Source organism: Eutrigla gurnardus (assembly GCF_963514095.1).
Source record: "Eutrigla gurnardus genome assembly, chromosome: 3".
NCBI lineage: Eukaryota > Metazoa > Chordata > Actinopteri > Perciformes > Triglidae > Eutrigla > Eutrigla gurnardus.
Genome location: NC_139917.1, coordinates 17,018,685 through 17,039,465, shown reverse-complemented (window position 1 = coordinate 17,039,465; position 20,781 = coordinate 17,018,685). Strand labels below are relative to the sequence as shown.

The 20,781-nt window shown below is 43.8% G+C and overlaps 1 protein-coding gene across 3 annotated transcripts in view; it reads left to right on the top strand.

The window, feature by feature from the left end:
- crebbpa (CREB binding lysine acetyltransferase a) overlaps positions 1 to 20,691 on the top strand; it is a 47,255-nt gene extending 26,564 nt beyond the window's left edge. For 2 of the 3 annotated variants that reach the window (XM_084005009.1, XM_084005008.1), the window contains exons 6-31: positions 2,540 to 2,785; positions 3,100 to 3,199; positions 3,382 to 3,519; positions 3,676 to 3,793; positions 3,941 to 4,112; positions 4,475 to 4,537; positions 6,021 to 6,142; positions 6,746 to 6,958; positions 7,282 to 7,587; positions 7,913 to 8,092; positions 9,521 to 9,695; positions 10,336 to 10,454; positions 10,623 to 10,862; positions 11,112 to 11,200; positions 12,005 to 12,085; positions 12,597 to 12,653; positions 12,936 to 13,013; positions 13,119 to 13,186; positions 13,557 to 13,707; positions 14,602 to 14,748; positions 14,855 to 14,968; positions 15,130 to 15,295; positions 15,612 to 15,779; positions 16,156 to 16,317; positions 16,549 to 16,830; positions 17,115 to 20,691. In XM_084005009.1, coding sequence (XP_083861135.1) covers positions 2,540 to 2,785; positions 3,100 to 3,199; positions 3,382 to 3,519; positions 3,676 to 3,793; positions 3,941 to 4,112; positions 4,475 to 4,537; positions 6,021 to 6,142; positions 6,746 to 6,958; positions 7,282 to 7,587; positions 7,913 to 8,092; positions 9,521 to 9,695; positions 10,336 to 10,454; positions 10,623 to 10,862; positions 11,112 to 11,200; positions 12,005 to 12,085; positions 12,597 to 12,653; positions 12,936 to 13,013; positions 13,119 to 13,186; positions 13,557 to 13,707; positions 14,602 to 14,748; positions 14,855 to 14,968; positions 15,130 to 15,295; positions 15,612 to 15,779; positions 16,156 to 16,317; positions 16,549 to 16,830; positions 17,115 to 19,403 — 6,044 coding nt within the window. In that variant the 3' untranslated portion in view covers positions 19,404 to 20,691. The remainder of the gene's footprint in view (positions 1 to 2,539; positions 2,786 to 3,099; positions 3,200 to 3,381; positions 3,520 to 3,675; positions 3,794 to 3,940; positions 4,113 to 4,474; positions 4,538 to 6,020; positions 6,143 to 6,745; positions 6,959 to 7,281; positions 7,588 to 7,912; positions 8,093 to 9,520; positions 9,696 to 10,335; positions 10,455 to 10,622; positions 10,863 to 11,111; positions 11,201 to 12,004; positions 12,086 to 12,596; positions 12,654 to 12,935; positions 13,014 to 13,118; positions 13,187 to 13,556; positions 13,708 to 14,601; positions 14,749 to 14,854; positions 14,969 to 15,129; positions 15,296 to 15,611; positions 15,780 to 16,155; positions 16,318 to 16,548; positions 16,831 to 17,114) is intronic. The other variant, XM_084005010.1, reaches the window with a different exon arrangement.
- Positions 20,692 to 20,781: the final 90 nt, after the last annotated feature.

The window sequence follows — 20,781 nt, the reverse complement described above, 5'->3', positions numbered from 1 at the left end:
TAATTCACAACTGGCTCAAGAATTACTTTTTTCAAATGTTCCTACTTACTGTTGGCTGAGCTTCATTCATAACATTAAGATTTGATATAATGCTAATAATAACTTATTGGTATTGAATATTGTGAGGTAGTCAACCTTCTATTCCCCTCTCCCTGTCGCTCTCCTAAACACGCACAGCTAGCAAAGCGGTGCTTCACAATCATCTTGGACAAAAAATCATAATTTATTGTAAAAGATAGATAATCATTTCCTAAATTAACAACAATATTTTATCTATCTATTCATTCACATGCACCTGTATTAACGTGGAGGTCCAGCAGTCTTTCTGTGAGCTCATGCTCATGTTTTACCACCGGTAGATTCCCATCACTCGCTACGGTAGATGGGGAAATAATAAAATGTAATCAATACCTAAGCCTACAAGCACTGTTGTTTTCTCCCCATGGAGCCAACATGAAAACTATTTTGGTTCATAAATGTCTCTCGTCAGTCAGCCTGGTAAAGGCAGGTTAGTGAGCCACTGACCCTCAGGAAGAGACGTTTACGGAAGACGGAGTCTGTGGATTGGATGACTCTCCGTTGACTCCAATAGGGACATCTCTTCCAAATGACGGCTCCGAGGCAAGGATGGCTCATTTGTTAAATGCCTTTTGTCTCGATTCCTCTCTCTTCTTGCTTCTTCCTCACTGCCTCTGCTCGTTTCTCTCGTGGGAGGAGACACGTTAGCATATTGAAAAGCACCCATGGTGTGAGTGAGTGTGTGGCTGTGACATTACTGTCTGTGCCACTGTGCGCTGATTAAAAACTGTCCCATAGCACGTGTGAAAATGTGACCGGCAAAAAAAAATCTGAAATACGAGACGGATTGGGCGGTCACCCGTCATGTCCGATCAGCTGAAACCTGGAATGTTTTGATCGGTGCAGCTCTGTTTTGTGTGTAGAGTGTGTATTTTACCATTCAGGCCAATTATTTCTCGGTTTATACTTCTCCACATTTACTAAACATATTCTGTGAGTGTGAGCGTGGTCCTGCTGGGCTTGTAATCTGACACACGAGGGATAAGCGTGTGATGGAGGGAGAGAGGGAGGAAATGTAGAGCGTGAGCTAGAGGTGTCCTGCTGAGCTATTGGCTGTTGGGCTGTTTATTGCAACTCTCCTCTAGAACAGAGCTGAGTTTGACACACACTGCCTGTTATTAGAAAGTTTTTTATGTCTGTTTATGTTTTTCACTGTCTCCATGTAACCATCACAGATTCACTGTTCTTTTATGCCTAACCATCTTTTTAATTCTTCTCCAAATGACTTGCATTCGTTACTTTCACACTTTCTCCCATTTGTGTTCCCCCTCGTTTTTTTTTCTTCTTTACTTCACCACGCTGCTCAGCATCTTTCTTCACTTAAAGCATTCCAGGGTTGGTCTGTCCCCGTTTGGCTTGCATGTTAAAGAACATGACGCCGAGGCTTGTGTCTCTCCTGCCAACACAAGCTGAGCACAGTATTTCTTTATTCTGCCTCCTCTGATTTTCGTCTTTGCACAAACTAGGGGTTTCCCCGACTATGAATTAGTAGTCCAATCCGCTTGGTCAAGTCTTGCCTTTCGTCGAATCATATCATAGAATAATAGTAAAAACATCATCATTGGCCAAGATGCATGTAATTATCGCTTGGTTGTAAATAGAACTTTCAGTCCTTATTCAATTTCCCACATTGTAGCGATCCACAGACAGGAGGGAAATGACAGGGAAGTGAAGGGGAGAGGGTGACCGAAGCCGCAAACAGCTGTTATCGCACCAAACAGCACCACAGCAGCACAGCACCTCCCCCAGCTGAGTTTAGAGAATCATTCATAAATTCACAATATCTAGCGCTTTCATAGTACTACTTTCTTATGCAAGTGTAATGATTAATACATGTAAGCCTATCCTTTGATTTTGAAATCGGCATGTTGTTATTATAAAAAAGATTGTATACACAGCAGCGAAATGAGCTGAAGTCACTTGTAGAAAAATGGTTGGTCTACTAGCTAGGCTATTGAGGTTTTCATTCAAGCAAAATATTGACAAAAATTTGTTTGGCCAACTCGAATTCAAGGTCGGAATCGATTATTAAAATGTTCTAACAATTCCCAGCCTCATTTATGAATAATGAATTATCCTGTATTTCATTACTGCGTTTTCCAGTCACTGCTGAGACTTGACTGTGATATTGGCACTCGAATCAGGATTTATCTCGCTCTAACCAGAAGGATGGAGTCGACAAATTAAGTTGAAAAGAAGATTAAAGCAGGTCATTAACCGTGTGCCGGCTGTTGAGCTGGTGTCTGTACCAGCAGAACAAAAAATAACCAGGAAAATAACAACGTGGCTCTAATTAAGACCAAATGTCAAATTTTAAGAAAAAAAAAACCCGATTCAATGTGATATCTGGTTGCAAAATCAAGTATAGGGGCAAGATAGTCAACATTTCAAACTGTTGTCAGTATATTCAGTATAATTGTATTTGAGTGTTTTGGGCTGACTGCTCTGTCTCTCTCCCCAGCTATGCTGAGCTCCCCCAATGCGGGCCTCCAGAACCCCATGTCGTCAGTTGGTGTCGGCCAGCCCAGTGCTCCCACCATCAATACCTCAGCCCCCATAGACCCCAGCTCCATGCAGAGAGCCTATGAGGCACTTGGGCTGCCCTACAGCAGCCAGACTACTGGGCAGGCCCGGGGGGCCCCAGGACAGACAGCAGGTGCCACAGCCCAGCAACAGCTTCCACAGATGAGACCCATCAATGCACTTGGTAAAATATTCTTATATTTTGTATGAGCACATTTATAATCCTTACAATATTAGGTCCTCTCACAAATGTATGCACGTATGATTTGATTGACTTGTGTGAGCAATTACTTACAAATACAAAAATTTGAATGAAAATAATTTCAATCTGACACAGTGCATTATCAAAAGTGAACGTAAAAGCTGCCATCTAATCAAGTCAAGCTATTTGGTGACTGTCGGGTCTCTTGTTATAGTTATGGTGGCCATATTGTGTTCTTTGAGCTCAATTTTGAAATCAAGGCAGTGCTATTTGCTTACAGCGCTCTGTTTTTACAGGTAACCAGCTGTCTCTTGGAGGTGCGACACTGGGCGTGACCACTTCAGAACAGTCAAACCTGCACACAGACTCCCTTCCCAACACACTCAACACTAACAAGTCAGTCCCAGCCAATAACTACATTGCATTTGTTGATTTTTTTATATTTGCAGGAAACTTAGGAAAAGTAGCAACTTAAATGCACAGGGTCTATTATGAGTGCAGGTACCAAAAAGATTGACACTATATTTAAAAACAAATAAAAGTTGTATCTTCTAACAATCTTCCTGTTTTGCCTCCAGTCAGCTGCTGTCAGACGGGTCAACTGTGGGCTCAATGGGCAACCTCCCCACAGCTGCACCCATCTCCGCCACAGGCACCAGGAAAGCCTGGCATGAGCATGTCACTCAGGACCTGCGCAATCACCTCGTACACAAACTGTGAGTGCATACGCCTACTGGAGAACTTTAACCATATGAGAATGATTGTTAGCCTCTTGGCTGTTGTTTCAAACCCTGATTTTTAAATAAAGTTTTCAAGTACAGTAGTAGAAAATAGAGATATTCATTGCTGCAAATTCTATTCTTCTGTGGCAGAGTACAAGCCATATTCCCGACCCCTGACCCGGCAGCTTTGAAGGACAGACGAATGGAGAACCTGGTGGCCTACGCCAGAAAGGTGGAAGGGGACATGTACGAGTCAGCTAATAGCCGGGTAGGTTTTCTGAATAGTGCCTCGACTAGGAATTGACTTGAGTTGCTCCCCTTATCTAGGCCACACACAAAGCCTTTAAAGCAAAGCAATTATTATTTTTTTTTCAACTTTACTATCACCTTCGATTTACCCCTTTTCTCCCCTCAGGATGAGTACTATCACTTCCTGGCTGAGAAAATCTATAAAATTCAAAAGGAACTGGAGGAGAAAAGGCGCTCAAGGCTACAGAAGCAGATCATCAACCAGGCACCTCTGGCTGCCCAGGCGACCCAGCAGCCCGGCCTTCCCCAGCCCAGTGCCTTTGGCCCAAGGCCACAGAGTGAGTATACAGTGGTCACAAGATGAGCAGAATTTCAGATTTTGTTTTTTTTTTGTTAAAGAAAACTTGGACAGCTATTTGTGTCCTTGATATCACTGATATTATATGTAGTTTTACATATTTTCATTTTGGTAACTAAGAATATTAAAGCTGTATGGTCAGTTTGAGATTAATGCCTGTGATTTTTATTTGGCCACTGCTTGAAATAAAAAGGTAATATAAAGTTGAGTATAATTGACCCTTAAATGGAAAACGATGCAGTGGAGATGTTGAGTAGATTATTCATATTCTTTTCATTACAGCTGGTCATGTCTGTCTTCAAGCTGTTTTTTGGTTCAATCTTTTTCCTTTCTTCTTTTTAGATGGACCTGTTCCACTTCCCAACATGCCAAATCAGATCCTGAATCGCATGCAAGTTTCACAAGGTATTTGCACATGTTGATTACAGATTCACATACAAAGATGTGTAAGGAGAGGTTGCGTTAACTGAATATTTTCTGTCATTGTCCGAATTCTTTAATCAATGACGGAAAATCTGAAGGCCATCCATAATTTTGATGACTTCAAGGCCTCTAGTCCATACGATAACATGGCAAAAACACATCAGAAAAGGTAAAAGACTGAAAATTGATCAAGAAAAGAAGCCAGAATGATGTGTTCATACATTTTAATATCCAAGCAGGAGGAACTTAACGTCAGCTCTACGCGTGCACATGTCACACTGCTGCTCGTAAAGAGTTATATCCCTGCAGAGATAAGTGCAAGCAATACGTTCACATTTTATTCATCCACTTTCAATGTTTTTCAGGAATTTCACATTGCCTGAATGCCTTGTGGTTTACTGTAAATCAAGGGACTTTAAAGGAGCACTTAAAGGGAGTTTAAGTGTTGGTTTTTTAAATGGCTAACTTCTGCAACCAGATTTCACTTAATAGCATTTAATAAGAATCACCTCCCCTGCAGAGGTCTGCACTCTACTGTACTGAGCACATGTTCTAGTAACACAAATCCCCATCCATCCATTATCAACAGCTTATCCTGTTCAGGGTCACAGTGGGGCTGGAGCCAACCCCAGCTGACATTGGGCAAAGGCAGGTTACACCCTAGGTTAATTAACCTATCCCAATCCTGCATGTCTTTGGACTGTGGGAGGAAGGCGGAGAACCCGGAGAGAACCCACGCTAACACAGGGAGAACATACAAACAGCCCCTCTTGCTGTAATGGCCACTACACCGCCATGCAGCCACTAACACAAATAATCGCCAAAAATGTACATGCCATGATTACGTTTACCAGTACTGATAGAGTATAAATTGATAATTTTATATGTTGAATTTCTTTGTTGATCTGCATACTAATGAACGCCTGATTTTTAGCTGCTTGCAACTTATGGTAAAGTTAATGTTAACAGTGTGAAGGTTGCGTTTGCATAAATAGATGCTAGCCACATTGCTAAGTTAGCTAAAAAATGCTGTCAAGTTAAATATATACTGCCGGAAAAAAAATATTGCAATGTCAGTTTTGTTCCAAGATGGTGCAGCCCTAGGGCACACACATGTGGGAAAGAAAACAACTGTATTGGATTAGAATGATGCCTTTATATGATAAAAGGACAAACGTTATGCTACATTGTCTGGAAGTCTGGATAAAGCATAAGGAAGAGACAAACTTTTTTAAAGTTAAAAGATGCCATCTGTTGCATAGTGGTTGTGTAAGTACTTATGCTTACATACGTAGGTCTAACAGTGTAGCATTGACACGTTTCGGTCTAACTTTAACGGAAAGTTTATGTATAGACTTGAAGAATAAATGTATAAACCTTCCCCACTGTCTTTGATTGTGTAGGACATCTCTCTACATCTTGTGTTTGTCTATTTCTGAACATTTTAATGCACTCTTCTTTACAGGAATCAACCAGTTCAACCACATGACTCTGCCCAACGCCCAGATATCCCAGACACCAATGGGAGCTCGAGCTGCCTCACCCATGAACCACCCACAGCAAATGAACATGAGCTCCGTCCCAGCGGTGAGGGGGAGGGCTGGGACAGAGGGGGGGGGACACACAAATCACAGTCTACACACACACACACACACACACACACACACACACACACACACACACAGGTGATATGAGCTAACATCCAATTGCTGGTAAATTCAAGCTGTCTACACAAGGTACTTTTAGGCTTATTAAAAATGTAGTCAACTGGTCAGGTCATGAGCTGATGAATTTCAAGATGGACCACACAATAAAGTGTGTATTAAGTGAAGGACTCTGAATGCTTTTTGAAGCCACCGTGTCTGTGATGAGCTAAAACCAGCGGATAATAAGCTTTGCTGCATCAGCTGGGCTCTAGTAGGGAAGAATATTTCCTTAATCATTCATATGCCCTATTAATAATTAATAATGGTACAATCATTAAAGCAAATACATATTACTCATAATTTTATATATGCAATACGTTGCAGCGGAATTCATTGTACACCATTATAGCATTATTACTATTATAATTATTAGTATTGTTTATGATTATAATAATAATGCCAGGAATATGATTGATCTTTGCCACGGCTCCGGTAAACTCCTGTCACTCTACTAATAGTAACGCCATATTTTCCTGCCTTGTAGATGGGCATGTCTCCCTCCAGGATGCCCCAGGCCCAGGGCATGATAGCTGGACATGGCACTGCTAACATGGTAGGCCAGACGGCCAGCCAGGGGCAGTTTCTGGCTCAGACCCAGTTCCCTCCAGGATCAACTGCAGTCGCTGCAACGGGTACCATGAATGTCACCGGAGGGCCCGGCATGGGCCAGTCACCTGCACAGGCTGCCGTCACCCAGGTGAGACATAAAGCAGGACGAGAGGTGTGGAGCTGTAGTAGACCCAGTGGGATAACTCATTGGTTTGGCTATTTTCCATTTCAAATTCACTTTTAGTTTTGCTACAAAGGTTTGCTAATTCTGGGGAACTAAAACTCAAACTACTTTCACCAATCATACTGTGCACTAATTGCTCTTAAATTGTTGTCATACCAATCCCAATCTCTGAATCTCAAATTGTGTGTGGTGTTGTCTTTGTCTCGTGGAAATTATGTATGTTTGTCTGCTAATTGTGTGTGTTTGCGTATGTCCGCCTGCCCTTTTGTGTGTGTCATTCTCTCCAGCAGCAACAGCAACAGAGTGCTAACCTCCCCATGAATGCACTTGGTCCCTCGCTGGGCCCTCAGCTAGCCTCCTCCCAAACCCCCTTGCACACTACGCCTCCACCTGCTGCCTCCTCTGCCTCCACAGCTGGGGGGGCCACTAACCTGCCACACCCCCAGCCCTCCAGCCGCAGCTCTACCCCCACCCTCCCTGGCCCTGCCCCAGCCCAGAGTGCCACCCCACCCCGCCCCACCCAGCCCCAACCCCAGGCGGAGCTCCCTGCAGCAGCACAGACGCAGCCCCCGCCTCAGCCCCCTACCACGCCGGTGAGACTGAGACCCTCAGCATGCCCTTCACTCTGACCCCCTCCCCTGCAAACTCCCATCCCTCTGCCATGTACCAACCCGTCCCATCCATATCCACCTTTCTGTCTGATAACTGCATCTTCACCACTGTTTGTAGCATCCATCACAATGGGAATGTTACATATTTCAACTTAAGGGAGCAGTGAAGGCAATACGGGAGGTGTTCACCTATATCGTGGTTTCAGCCCCACATGCAAAAAAAAGAAGCAATTGAGCTGTTGCGATTACATCATATTTGTATTTTATGTCTCTTCCTCTATCCCTCCCTCTCTCCCCTGTGTTTCAGCTGTCTCAACCAGGGGCCAGTCTGGAAAACCGGGTGCTCACACCGGCCTCGGCTGCTAGTGCTGACATGCACTCGCAGCATGTCGGAGCAGACCTGCCGGTCCAGGAGGTCAAAGCAGAAGCACACCATGACCAACAACAGTTTGAGGCCGCTGGCGGCAAACTTGAGCCCAAGATGGAGGTGAGTTGAATAGTAGTGTAACGATTCATGCGATTCATCGATAAATCGATTGTCAGTCCTACCAGTACAACTGGCTTCACCAGTAATCAATATAAATGTGTTAAATCTTATGAAACACGATTCTTTATTATGATTAATGACTTTTCAGACACTCTCTCCCCTGCCAGCCTATTGAAAAATGTTCAAAATAACTGAGCAGTGTTTAATTACATTTTTGTATTCAACATTAAATATAATGTAGGACTACTTTTTTCTTAGAATACATATGTTTAATAAGTAATTCTGTTGTCTGTATATTTTTTCACCTTTCAGAAGAATACAGATAGTCTCACTCGCATTATTTTTTTAAGAGGCATAGACACCTTTTTATGAGCAGTGGACAGATAGGAAACATAGGAGAGAGAGGAGGGTGTTACATGCAGCAAAGGACCTCCGGCTGGGATTCGAACCAGGGTCGGCTGCGTATGCGTACATGCGTACATGGCATGCACTCTAACCACTCTGCCACCTGCGCGCCCTCACTTGTATTATTGCATGTTTATTTCATGGATATAGAATTTTGGTTAAAAGTTACTGAATCCGATCGTGGTTTACAGAATTGAATCAAACCTAATCATTAATCTAATCAAAACACTGTGAAGCCAAAGATTCACACCCCTATAGTTGAAGCAATGTGTTCAAATACACGTCCATTCATTTATCAATGCATTCATTGATTCATGTTGCTTTTAGCTCATTTGTGCATTCACTCTCCAACAATTCATACTACCCTAGATTTGTAGGCACAAATTAAATTAAATAAAGCATTACTTAGCCTGAATAGATTCACTTTATATATATTAAGTTAAAAAATCCAACATTTGACATCTAAAGTCCTCGGTATTGTTGTTGTTCAGTTGTTGTTACGGAGGGCAAAAATAAAGTTGAGTTTAAATACATTTTGTGATTTGGAGTTGATATGCTCTGATTCCCCAGATTGGTCTTGTCCCTGATACAGACCTTATTAATTGGATCAGGTATCAGCCATCAATAAACTAATACAGTTTCTGGGGTGCCGGATAGCTCAGTTGGTATAGTTTTACGAAGGCTAAGTTCTCACTGCAGCGGCCCGGGTTCGAATCCGAACGGCGGCCCATTCTGCATGAGAATGGCCACCATTCCACTCTCTTGCTGTCCTTTTGAATACAGTTTCATTACATTCATTCATCCTTAGGATTTAGATCATCAAGAGAATGAGAATTTCCTGGGATACAGATGTAAACTTCTCACAGTGACACACAAGCTCACACTTCAAGTCACCATAAGGAAAACTCCTTAGTAGATAGACAAATGCTCATCAAACTCCTTGTAGTGTAAAGGTTCAAACGTCCCAGCGAGAGAAAAAAACGTGACTGTGATTTAATAGGTCATTTGCCTTTTTGTCCATAGACTGAGGAAGACTCTGCTTCAACAGTGGTGGTGAAGAAGGAGGAGAAAGAGGAAAAGCCGGAGCCAATGGAGGTGGAGGGGAAAAAGCCGGAAATGAAGACAGAACCCAAAGAAGAGGAAGAGGGTGGAGCCAACGGCACAACCTCCACATCTCCCTCTCAGTCACGGAGGAAAAGTGAGTCTGATGCAAAGAGATGAATGAAATCTGTGTAGTCTGGCTGATTCACTCTGTAAGCGGAGAGGGTTTCCGTCATTGCCAGTAATGTTAATACACCCACACACACACTTATTACGGCACCGACTCTGAATAATGTCCAGACTCTTATAAGCCTTCTTTGATCTTGTCTGCATTTTACATGCATTTTACAAGTAGTAATGAACAGCTTTGCACCTTTTTTGCAGCTTTTAGAATGTACCTGAGGGCCACCTAATGTAATGTTGTGGTAATGATGTGCCATGTGTGTTTTAAATAATATAATATAAATGTATAGTTATACAACGTAAATGTTATATTTCTATAGTCAGAATAATTCATAATTAGAAATAGTTTACGTATAACAGATAACAAAATACAACTAGACCTGCATTTATTGTTGCTGTTGTTTAGTAACAGGCCAATAGTTGTATTCTCTAGCATTCAGGGAGTCTGTTATCTTTGTAAAGGTCAAAAGAAAAAAAAGTGTAGCAGTAGTCCGCCTTCTCCTGTTTTTCTTTCTCCACAGTTTCCCTGTACAGTAAACCCTGCTTTCCCCCTTACTTTTCTCTGTTTTGATTACTTAATATACATCTTTCCTTTTCCATTGTTTGTTTTTTAGTCTTTAAGCCAGAGGAGTTGCGCCAGGCTCTGATGCCGACTCTGGAGTCTCTCTACAGGCAGGACCCTGAGTCGTTGCCCTTCAGACAGCCAGTAGACCCCATGCTTCTGGGTATCCCTGTACGTAGCACACATGCACTTGCCACCTAATGTTTTAACTTAAAACAAAACCCTTTGAAATGATGAGGTGTTGCTCATGATGTTACACATTGAACAGTTTTGGTGGATGAGCATAATTCAGCTGCACTATTTGAACACTTTGGACTTTTATTTGTCCTTCTCTCTCAGGACTACTTTGACATTGTCAAGAACCCAATAGACCTGTCTACGATAAAGCGTAAGCTTGACACAGGCCAATACCAAGAGCCCTGGCAATATGTTGATGATGTCTGGATGATGTTCAACAACGCTTGGCTCTATAACCGCAAGACATCCCGTGTCTACAAGTACTGCTCCAAGCTGGCTGAGGTGTTTGAGTCGGAGATTGACCCCGTCATGCAGGGCCTGGGATACTGCTGCGGCAGGAAGGTGAGCTGAAGGGGGTGTGAAAGATGTAGTAATTGGGATAGGAATGATCTGTGACATGGATGTGTTTTACTTTGCACCATGCAACTGTGAATACTGTTAGTGCTTTATCCGCATAAACCAACATTAAAGATGAGTCAAATTTAAAGGAGTAGATTTTAAACTCTGATTCATTTACTCCTGACAACAAAGGATTTATTGAATGAATGAATCTTGAGTTTTCACCACCTTTGTCATCTTCTGTTTCTGCAGTACGAGTTCTCTCCTCAAACCCTCTGTTGCTATGGCAAGCAGCTCTGCACCATACCTACTGGAGGCACATACTACAGTTACCAGAACCGGTACGTGTGTCTGCGTATGCACAAATGTGTGTTTGTCTGCTGTAAACTCAACTATGTATTGGGTATAGAATAATAATGCAATTTTGATGAACAATAATTGCAGCCATTTGAACTGAATTAGCCACCCCCTGAAGCAAGGATCTGTTCCTCTGTAGCGCTAGAGGACCACTGTGATCCAGGCAGTAGTGTGTAATCCTGAACCTTCAGCTTGAATGTTTCTGCCTCCAGGTCCTGGCAAGGCATGAGGTTTTACTCACGACAACATGTATTAACAGCCAGATGCCAGCGTTGCACATACTGGGAAATGCACTGAAGTCTCTAAACCCAAAAGAGTGTCAGGCACAGAGCAACAAAGCAGTGTGTAGATTGTTTTGCTCAGCATTTATCGTGTGAATTCAGTGTTGCTGCCCCCCCTCTTTTCTACGACGGATGAAAACACTTTGGCTGCAAACAGCATTGCCCATCAGTGCCTTTTCCCCTCAGTTGAAAGCTAGCAGAAGACTGCTTGCACCACAATCCCTTGCACCCCCTGCTGCATGAACGCGGTAACTGCAGCACGTTTTCACACTTGAACTAGTTGAGCAGAGCAGCACAGAAGCAGTAGTGATACAGCACAGCCTGACAGAGAACATGGGGCTCCTGCAGCGCAGTCAATTTACACTCTCAATGGCAGCTCAGGGATTCCCTGCTCTCTGTTACAAAACATAAAAGTCAAGCATTATTTTGTGCACAATTGTAATGGACACACAACTAGCCAAGTACTTACTGTCGAATGTGCTGAATGTTAAATGCATATTTTTGCAGGTATCATTTTTGTGAGAAGTGCTTCAATGAAATCCAGGGGGAGAGTGTGACGTTAGGAGATGATCCTGCACAGCCACAGACGTAAGTAACCTGGTTATTGATAAGCACACTATTGAAAAAAAGTTCCAGCTTTGCCTATTTAGAAACATATTGTGAGGGGAGACGACATCTCATCAAATTAATTTTGAAGAGACAAGGGAAATGTCCTTGTTACTCCCAGGTCAGCTTCAAGACAGCAGCTATACAAGTCCTTGATATTCAGGGTCTTGCCTTAGACAACTTAAGCACATTTCTAATAAAATAGTGAAAACGTCTCCAGCTGTGAGAAGCATCTCACTGCTGTTAACATGTTGCTTGCATGATCTTGACCCAAATGACTTAATTTCTTAGAGCCTTAGTGTTTTTTAGAGTCTTATTTGTGGATTATCGAAGCACCAATGTACAACTTGTTATCGTGCCCCGACAGTCAGCCAGCAATGAGAAATGGCACAATGTGTAGGACTGAAGATAGGAAAATAAAACTGTGTTTTTATGTGTATTGTTTTTCTCACTACCTCTCCTCTTCCTTGTTCACTTTTCTCTGTGACTTCAGGATGATATCGAAAGATCAGTTTGAGCGTAAGAAGAACGATGTACTCGATCCTGAACCGTAAGTAGACACGAACCCTCTCAGTGAGAAGAACAACACTGACAACAGATCACACCTGGTTCTTTCTGTCAAGTCGAACTTTATTTGTTTAGCACATTTAAATACAACCACAGCTGAATACTGAAAAAGCATAAGATGCAGATTTAAAAAAAAAACAAATCAAGCAAAAAGCAACAACAATAAGAACAGAGGAACACCACAGACATAATGTCTCATTAAGGGATTCCTTGAAAGGAGACCTGTAACTGTGAAATGTCTGACTATTTGCTTGCTTTTCTTTAGGTTTGTTGAATGTAAAGATTGTGGACGGAAGATGCACCAGATATGCGTCCTACACTACGAGGTCATTTGGCCATCTGGGTGAGTTGTCAACTTGTACTTTAAGTAGATTTGCATCATAATTTTTTTGCCTATTTACTGTGTGTTAATTTGTAACATAAATGTTACATCTCTCTCTCTTTGCAGATTCATCTGTGACAACTGTTTAAAGAAGAGTACAAAAACACGAAAGGAAAACAAGTTCTCTGCAAAACGTTAGTTGAATTCTCTGTGTTCAAAATGTCAACGGATAATTGCAGTTTTGTCTCGCAAGCACTGAAGACACAAGATAATATAAACCACCTGCACATGGGCTGCATATCTCCGTCTCTCTCCCTCTCTCTCTCTTCCTGTTGTGGCAGCCTTGTTGTTTTATTTTTATGTTGGCCTTGTGGTCTCTCTGGTATTTTTCTTTGGTGTTTGTAGACCTGGAGAAAAATGCTGACCTTTATGACATATGGTGCTAAGAGATTTTGATTAGGCCACTGCAGTAGTTGTTACAGTACTCAATGTGTAACCCATGCTTTTCTTTTATCGTGGTTCAAAGAATCGCCATTGTTCACGCATTTACATTGTACACTGTAGGGCTGCAGTCGACACGACTGGGAATGTACATAGAGGACCGTGTGAATAAATACTTGAAGAGACAGAACCACCCAGAGGCCGGAGAGGTGTTTGTGCGAGTGGTGGCGAGCTCTGACAAAACGGTGGAAGTAAAACCGGGCATGAAAGCCAGGTGAGTGCATCACGGACAGGAAGACGGGCAAACTGGGTGTATGTCATGTATGCTTTGGTGTGTTTGTTTAGCATTTTAATTAGTTCATACTTTATATTACTGGATCATTATCTACTAAACGTGCCTTGGTCAAATACATGAACAACCAAAGAGACAACAGTCAAGATGAGGGAGCCCATAATATTGTAGGCAACCAAATACCCGTCTCACCGTCTCTGATTTGTAGATGCACCGGCACAGCTCGTATTTGTCCTGGACTTATTTTTTATTGTCCCTGCCATGCAAAGCTGGATGGCCTCTATAAAGCCTTTGTACTGATTGTAGAACCTGAATGTTTGACAAGATGGAGTGCACATCCTCCCCGAGTGCCTCAGAAGGTTGTTCGCTGTTTCATCATCACAAGCGATCAAAGTCTGCGATGCTCGTCCCATCCTCGCAGGGAGGGGGCCCTCCTCCAAGAACCCGTTATCTTCAGGTTGACTGATTTAAGGCTGTTTGCTTTTTATTGACTCAAGGCCACTGGACTTAAATTGTCCCATTGTCCTTTTGAGGGTCACTAAATGCAGCAACACACAAGGCAACTTCTCAAACAGCTTATGACTCTTCTAAGATGCTTTTATAGCCCCAATAAAATTAAAAACCAGTTATTCTAAAACATGTATGTACTGCATTATGTACACAAGATTTTAAAGATTAACTATCTTTTTGTGCCAACATACCTTTACACCCTCGCCCAGTTTCCAGAAACTATCGTATATAATCTACAACTTTGCATAGTCCCCACCTTGAGTTGAGTTGAGTGATGTGTTCAGAGTAAACCCTCCCGATATCAAGACATGTTTTACCTTATTCTGTTTACACGTTTTAATATTTGATTTTTCCTCATTAACATAGGTTTGTGGACACGGGTGAAATGCCTGAGACCTTTCCCTACAGAACCAAAGCACTTTTTGCCTTTGAGGAGATTGATGGTGTGGATGTGTGCTTCTTTGGCATGCATGTGCAGGAGTACGGCTCTGAGTGCCCATTCCCCAACACTAGGTCTGTACAGCCAGTTACTGTGTGTAGCAAATGGCAATAATGGACTGGCACTAAAGGTGCTTTTTATAAGGGAAATGTACCATGTTTGCTCTCTCTACCTTTGCAGACGAGTCTACATATCATACCTTGACAGTATTCACTTCTTCAGACCTCGGCTTCTACGAACAGCAGTGTACCACGAGATCCTCATCGGCTATCTAGAATATGTCAAGAAACTTGGGTAAGCCTTGCTCTAATGCCTCCTTTCCACCTCACCTGTTGACAGAGTCAATATAGAGCAGAGTCTCTGGATTAAACTTTGTTGTGGAATTCAATGGAAGCAATCCTAAGGAAGCAGATATGCTAACTTGCACATCGTCTCTTTGGTCTGTATCCACGCAGGTATGCCCAGGGCCACATCTGGGCGTGTCCACCCAGTGAAGGAGACGACTACATCTTCCACTGCCACCCTCCTGACCAGAAGATCCCCAAGCCTAAGAGGCTGCAAGAGTGGTACAGGAAGATGCTGGACAAGGCCTTTGCAGAGAGGATTCTGCATGACTACAAGGTAAGGAGGATAAACTTTCTTTTAAATTCTGAGACATGTCTTAATATGCATTCTATAATATTTAGAATAAGGGACACATTAACAGGTGCATGAAAAACTAAAATACATTTGTAAAGGGAGACGAGTGTTTTCTAGTTACTGCTTTCCTGATCACATTTCCAGGTAGATTTCTGGTAATGTGAACACATTTGTTACTTTGTCTGTGTTAACAAACTCACACAATAAATATGTAAATGCTCCGCATGTTGGATTACTGAAAACAAATAAAATACATTTTGAATGGCTTGAATCATCCATGTTTTTGTCTCCCTCTCAGGACATCTGCAAACAGGCGACAGAGGACCATGTGACCAGCGCTAATGAGCTGCCGTACTTCGAAGGCGACTTCTGGCCCAACGTGCTGGAGGAGAGCATCAAGGAGCTGGAGCAGGAGGAGGAGGAGAGGAAGAAGGAGGAGAACACAGCTGCTTCTGAAACCCCTGAGGTGCGAATGTTGTGTCATGGTTTGATTATGTGATACTAGCTAAAATAGGAATTTACAACTCCATTTTCTAGTTCTGTTTTATCATATTTCAAAGTCATTTTGGCACTTCCAAGCTTCCACAGATGGAACATTCTTTCATATACCACTCAATTGTAAGCCTGGAAATATCATTGTCTACACATTGTAATGATCTCTGATGTCGAATTTAATTAAGGTGACAACAAAAAAGTATATATATTGAAGACCTGAAAATCTTCAATGTAATGAGTTCTTCCTTGACAGCTGGAAACATTCTGTCGATAAACAACATCGTATTAATATGTGATGATGGAATCAGCTGTTTCCTTTAATATTTGTCATCGTATATCCCCTGCAGGGTACGCCAGGTGACAGCAAAAATGCAAAGAAGAAGAACAACAAGAAGACCAATAAAAATAAGAGCAGCCTTAGCCGAGCCAATAAGAAGAAACCTGGGATGCCGAATGTAGCCAATGATCTGTCCCAGAAGCTTTACGCCAGCATGGAGAAGCACAAAGAGGTCAGAATTGTTTTGGTTTTATATTTCTTTAAGTTCTATAGTTATTACATGTTAAGCAGTTTTGATGATAAAAACAGAATTTGGATATTAAAAATAGTGAGTGACCTTTCTATTTGGCTTAATGATACTTAACCCTTACCCTATAATTCTTTAAATATGTTTCAGTAAGAGTTTCACTGTTGCCTGTGCTTCTCTTACTCTCATTTTCTTTTTTTCCACTGTCTGATGAAGGTGTTCTTTGTGATCCACCTCCACTCTGGTCCCATGGCCAACACCCTGCCGCCCATTGCTGACCCTGACCCTATGCTCTCTTGTGACCTGATGGATGGTCGAGATGCCTTCCTAACTCTGGCCAGGGACAAACACTGGGAGTTCAGCTCCCTCAGGAGGTGCAAGTGGAGTACCATGTGCATGCTGGTTGAGCTGCACAACCAGGGACAGGACCGTTTTGTCTACACTTGCAATGAGTGCAAGCACCATGTGGAGACACGCTGGCACTGCACTGTGTGCGAGGTGAGTTACTGCTGTTGCTGAGTTGTGTTTTTACACTTGAATTACTTCTGTGATAGTGTCCTCTGTCTGAAGTTGTTGGAATCATACAGTGTAAAAAGAAATGATAAGCGTCTATTTACAGACTAGGACAAACAAGGATAAATCAGTAACTATTTATGTACTTCATCAAATATTAATAATTTTAACAGCAAGGGTGCATTTGTGAAACTTTTGATAAAAAATATTCATCAGATTTGTTCAGGCCCGTTTTAATAACTTGTGTTCCCATCTGTTCTTTTCTGCAGGACTTTGATCTTTGCATTAATTGCTACAACGTGAAGGGCCATGAACACCAGATGGTGAAATGGGGCCTTGGCCTGGACGACGACAGCAACGGCCAGAGTGGCGAGGCCTCCAAGAGCCCACAGGAGAGTCGGCGCTTAAGCATTCAACGCTGCATCCAGTCCCTGGTCCACGCTTGTCAGTGTCGCAATGCCAATTGCTCTCTGCCGTCCTGCCAGAAGATGAAGCGAGTAGTGCAACACACCAAGGGCTGCAAGCGCAAAACCAACGGTGGCTGCCCTGTATGCAAGCAACTTATCGCTTTATGCTGTTACCATGCAAAGCACTGTCAGGAGAACAAGTGTCCTGTCCCGTTCTGCCTGAACATCAAGCACAAGCTTCGCCAGCAGCAGCTGCAACACAGACTCCAGCAGGCCCAGCTGATGAGGAGAAGAATGGCTACCATGCAAGGCAGAACTATGCCGCTACCGTCCCCGCCGGCCTCAGCTGCACCCAGCACCCCCACTTCCCATGCCCAGCCCAACACTCCTCAAACACCCCAGCAGCCACTCTGCAACCAGCCACAGACCCCTGGTGCAGCAGGCGTCATGTCGCCCTCTTTTCCCAATGCACCTCGCAATGGTCAGCCCCAAACACCAGTGTCCCAGGGCAAGCCTGGGCCCCAGGCTTCCCCTCTACACCAACAGCAGTCCCCACTCCCCCAGCCGCCTCAGCCACCTCAGCAGCTACAGCAGCAGCCTCCCCTCGCTGCAGTCAAGATGGCACGGCACATCGAGATGATGGCACAGGCCCAGCAGAACCAGCAGAACTACCGGGTCAACATGAACGGCTTGCCCATGAACCCCCAGCAGCCACAGCAGCGCCTGACTGGACCAATGCAGCCAGCCATGCAGATGGTGCCAGGGCCCCGGGGACCACAGGTCATGCAACCAGGCATGCCCCCAGGTCAGTGGCCTGGAGCTGCAGGGCCGATGCAGGCAGCTCAGACTCAACAACCAGGCCTTGTCCCAGGCCAGACCCCACAGCAGGCCATGACCTTGCAGCGAACCATGATGACCCCCGGGCAGCAACCCCAGCAGGGCCAGAGGATGCTGATTCCACAGCAGCCTGGTGTCCGGCCACAAACACCCCAGAGACCTGGTGCTATTGCACCCAACGCCTTGCAGGACCTTCTCCGGACCCTCAAGTCTCCCAGCTCACCCCAACAGCAGCAGCAAGTCCTAAACATCCTCAAATCAAATCCTCAACTAATGGCTGCTTTCATCAAACAGCGAACAGCCAAGTACCATGCCAACCAGCCGCAGCAACCTGGTCAGCAACAGCAACCTGGCATGCCAACAATGCAGACCATGGCCATGCCAGGAGGGGCGGTGCAGAGGCCGGGGATGCCCCCACAGCAGCCTCAGCAGCCTCCTGCGCAGGGCTTGGCTGCATTAGGGGCTCAAGGTCAGCTGATAAACACAGCACACAACACCAACCCCCAGATCCAGGAGCTTTATCGTCGGCAGCTCTTAAGGCAGCAGCAGCAACAACAACAACAACAACAACAACAACAGCAGCAGCAACAACAACAACAACAACAGGGAGTTATGCCTCAGGGCCATCCTGGCCAGTTCCCTGCTCAGGCGCAGGGTACAGCAACTACGTACTCCCAGCTCCGCATGCAGCAACAGCAGCAGCAGATAGCCATGCAGGCAGGTTCAGGAGGCCAGCTCCCACCCATGGCTCAGATGGCCCAGTCGGGTATGGGGATCGACTCCACCAAGAACTTACTGCATCAACGAATGCTCCAGCAGCAACAGCAGCAGCAACAAATTCCCCAGCAGCAGGCCATCCTCAAGCAGCAGATGGGCTCTCCTGCCCAACCCAGCCCCATGAGCCCTCAGAACCACCTGCTGTCTGGCCAGCCCCAGGGTGGAGCCCACCTCCCTGGTCAACCAACACTACCCAATGCCCTCAACAACCAGGTTCGCTCCCCCGCGCCAGTCCAGTCCCCCTGTCCACCCTCGCAACAGCAGCCCCAGCAGCAGCGGCCACATTCCAGTCCCTCCCCCCAGGTCCAGCCCCAGCCCTCACCGCAGCACCCACATCCACCCCACTCTGGTTCCCCACACCCGGTACTTGGGGGCCCGCTGTCAGGATCTATGGAGCAGGGACACTTGGGGACTCCAGAACAAAGCGCCATGCTACCGCAGCTTAACACGCCCAACAGAGTGGGCCTGAACAGTGACTTGGGGATGGTGGGAGATGCTACAGGGGACACTCTGGAGAAGTTTGTGGAGGGATTGTAGCATTTCTGCTTGGAACTAAAAACAAACAAACCACAGTCTCTCTACCAGGGACCCATCCACCCCTCTTCCTCCTAGTTTCTCTACAGACTCTTTATCCTGCTAGAGGGCTTTGTTTGCTCTTTCTAAGGTTGAGAGTTTTTTTTGTACTGACATGTAAAAAATTTCAACTGTTGTAAAAAGAAAAAAGAAAATTTGGTCATGGGAAAAAAACTTTAAAAAAAATCAACACTTTGAGGGAATGTAATTGTTTCCTAGAAGTTGGTTGTTAAATAAAATTTAAAACCACAAAGAATATATTTTTTGGTTGAGACCAAATGTGTTCAATACTCAATTTATTTTTGGTTTGTTTTCGGTATGGTTTCATGCCTTTTCTCATTTTTTTTTTTTAAGAAAAAGTACAATTGCATTATATTATTCAATCTCTTTATTTTGTACCTTTTGAAAAGAAACTTAAAACATTGTTGTGTTGAAACTGTAAAAATAATTTGTCTGGGAATTGGGCCAGGGTTTTCGTTATTTTCTCAAGCTGTCATTCCTGGCAAATGTAATCTAGTGTTGTACCATTACTCCAAGACGATGTGTTCAGGGACCGCTCCCCTTCTCTTTGTGTGTATGAAGAGCACTCAGTTGTATTGAAATAGGAAATGGACTGCGGCAGTTGTTTATACACGGGCATGTATACAGGCACACATGAAGACACTGACACCGACCCTCACAGTCACTAAAATAACTACAGTTCTGACTGGTTTCACAAAGACAGACAAGGACTGCAACTTACGTCTCAGTGTCCTGGAATTTGGAAAAATCTGTCTTGCAGGTTTAGGACATTGTTGCTTTGACATTAAAAAAATACTTTGTCATCCTTTTTTGTCATACAAATGTTGTAAAGTGTAAAGAGAGTATGAGAAAGAGACCAGCCTCCTAAGCTGAGGTGGAATGATCACCGGTTGTTTGTAGGCCACATCTCTGATAAGCCCCATCCTCTAAATTTTACACTAAGCTGTGTGCTATCTAGGGATAAAGGGGCACATTTGAGATTCATCCTGAGGAAAAATAAATGTTATCAACCCTCATTCCTCTCTTACAAAAACTTGAATTAGGGGGATTTACTTTTTCTCCTATTGTAAATCAAGTTATTAAGCAAAATACTATAAATATAAGGAAGAGAGAATGAAAACACTGTATAAACTGGTTCAAAGACTCATTTCTTACTTATATACCATATTGTTAAATAAACTGTGTGCAGCAGAAGAACTCCAGTACTCTGTTGCTAAATAATGAGGCATCACTCCTGTGTACTACTTTTGTGCTGATTTTGTTTCAGATCAGCAGTTTCCTTTTCCAGACATCGTTAATGCATGGTGCTAAAGGGATCATT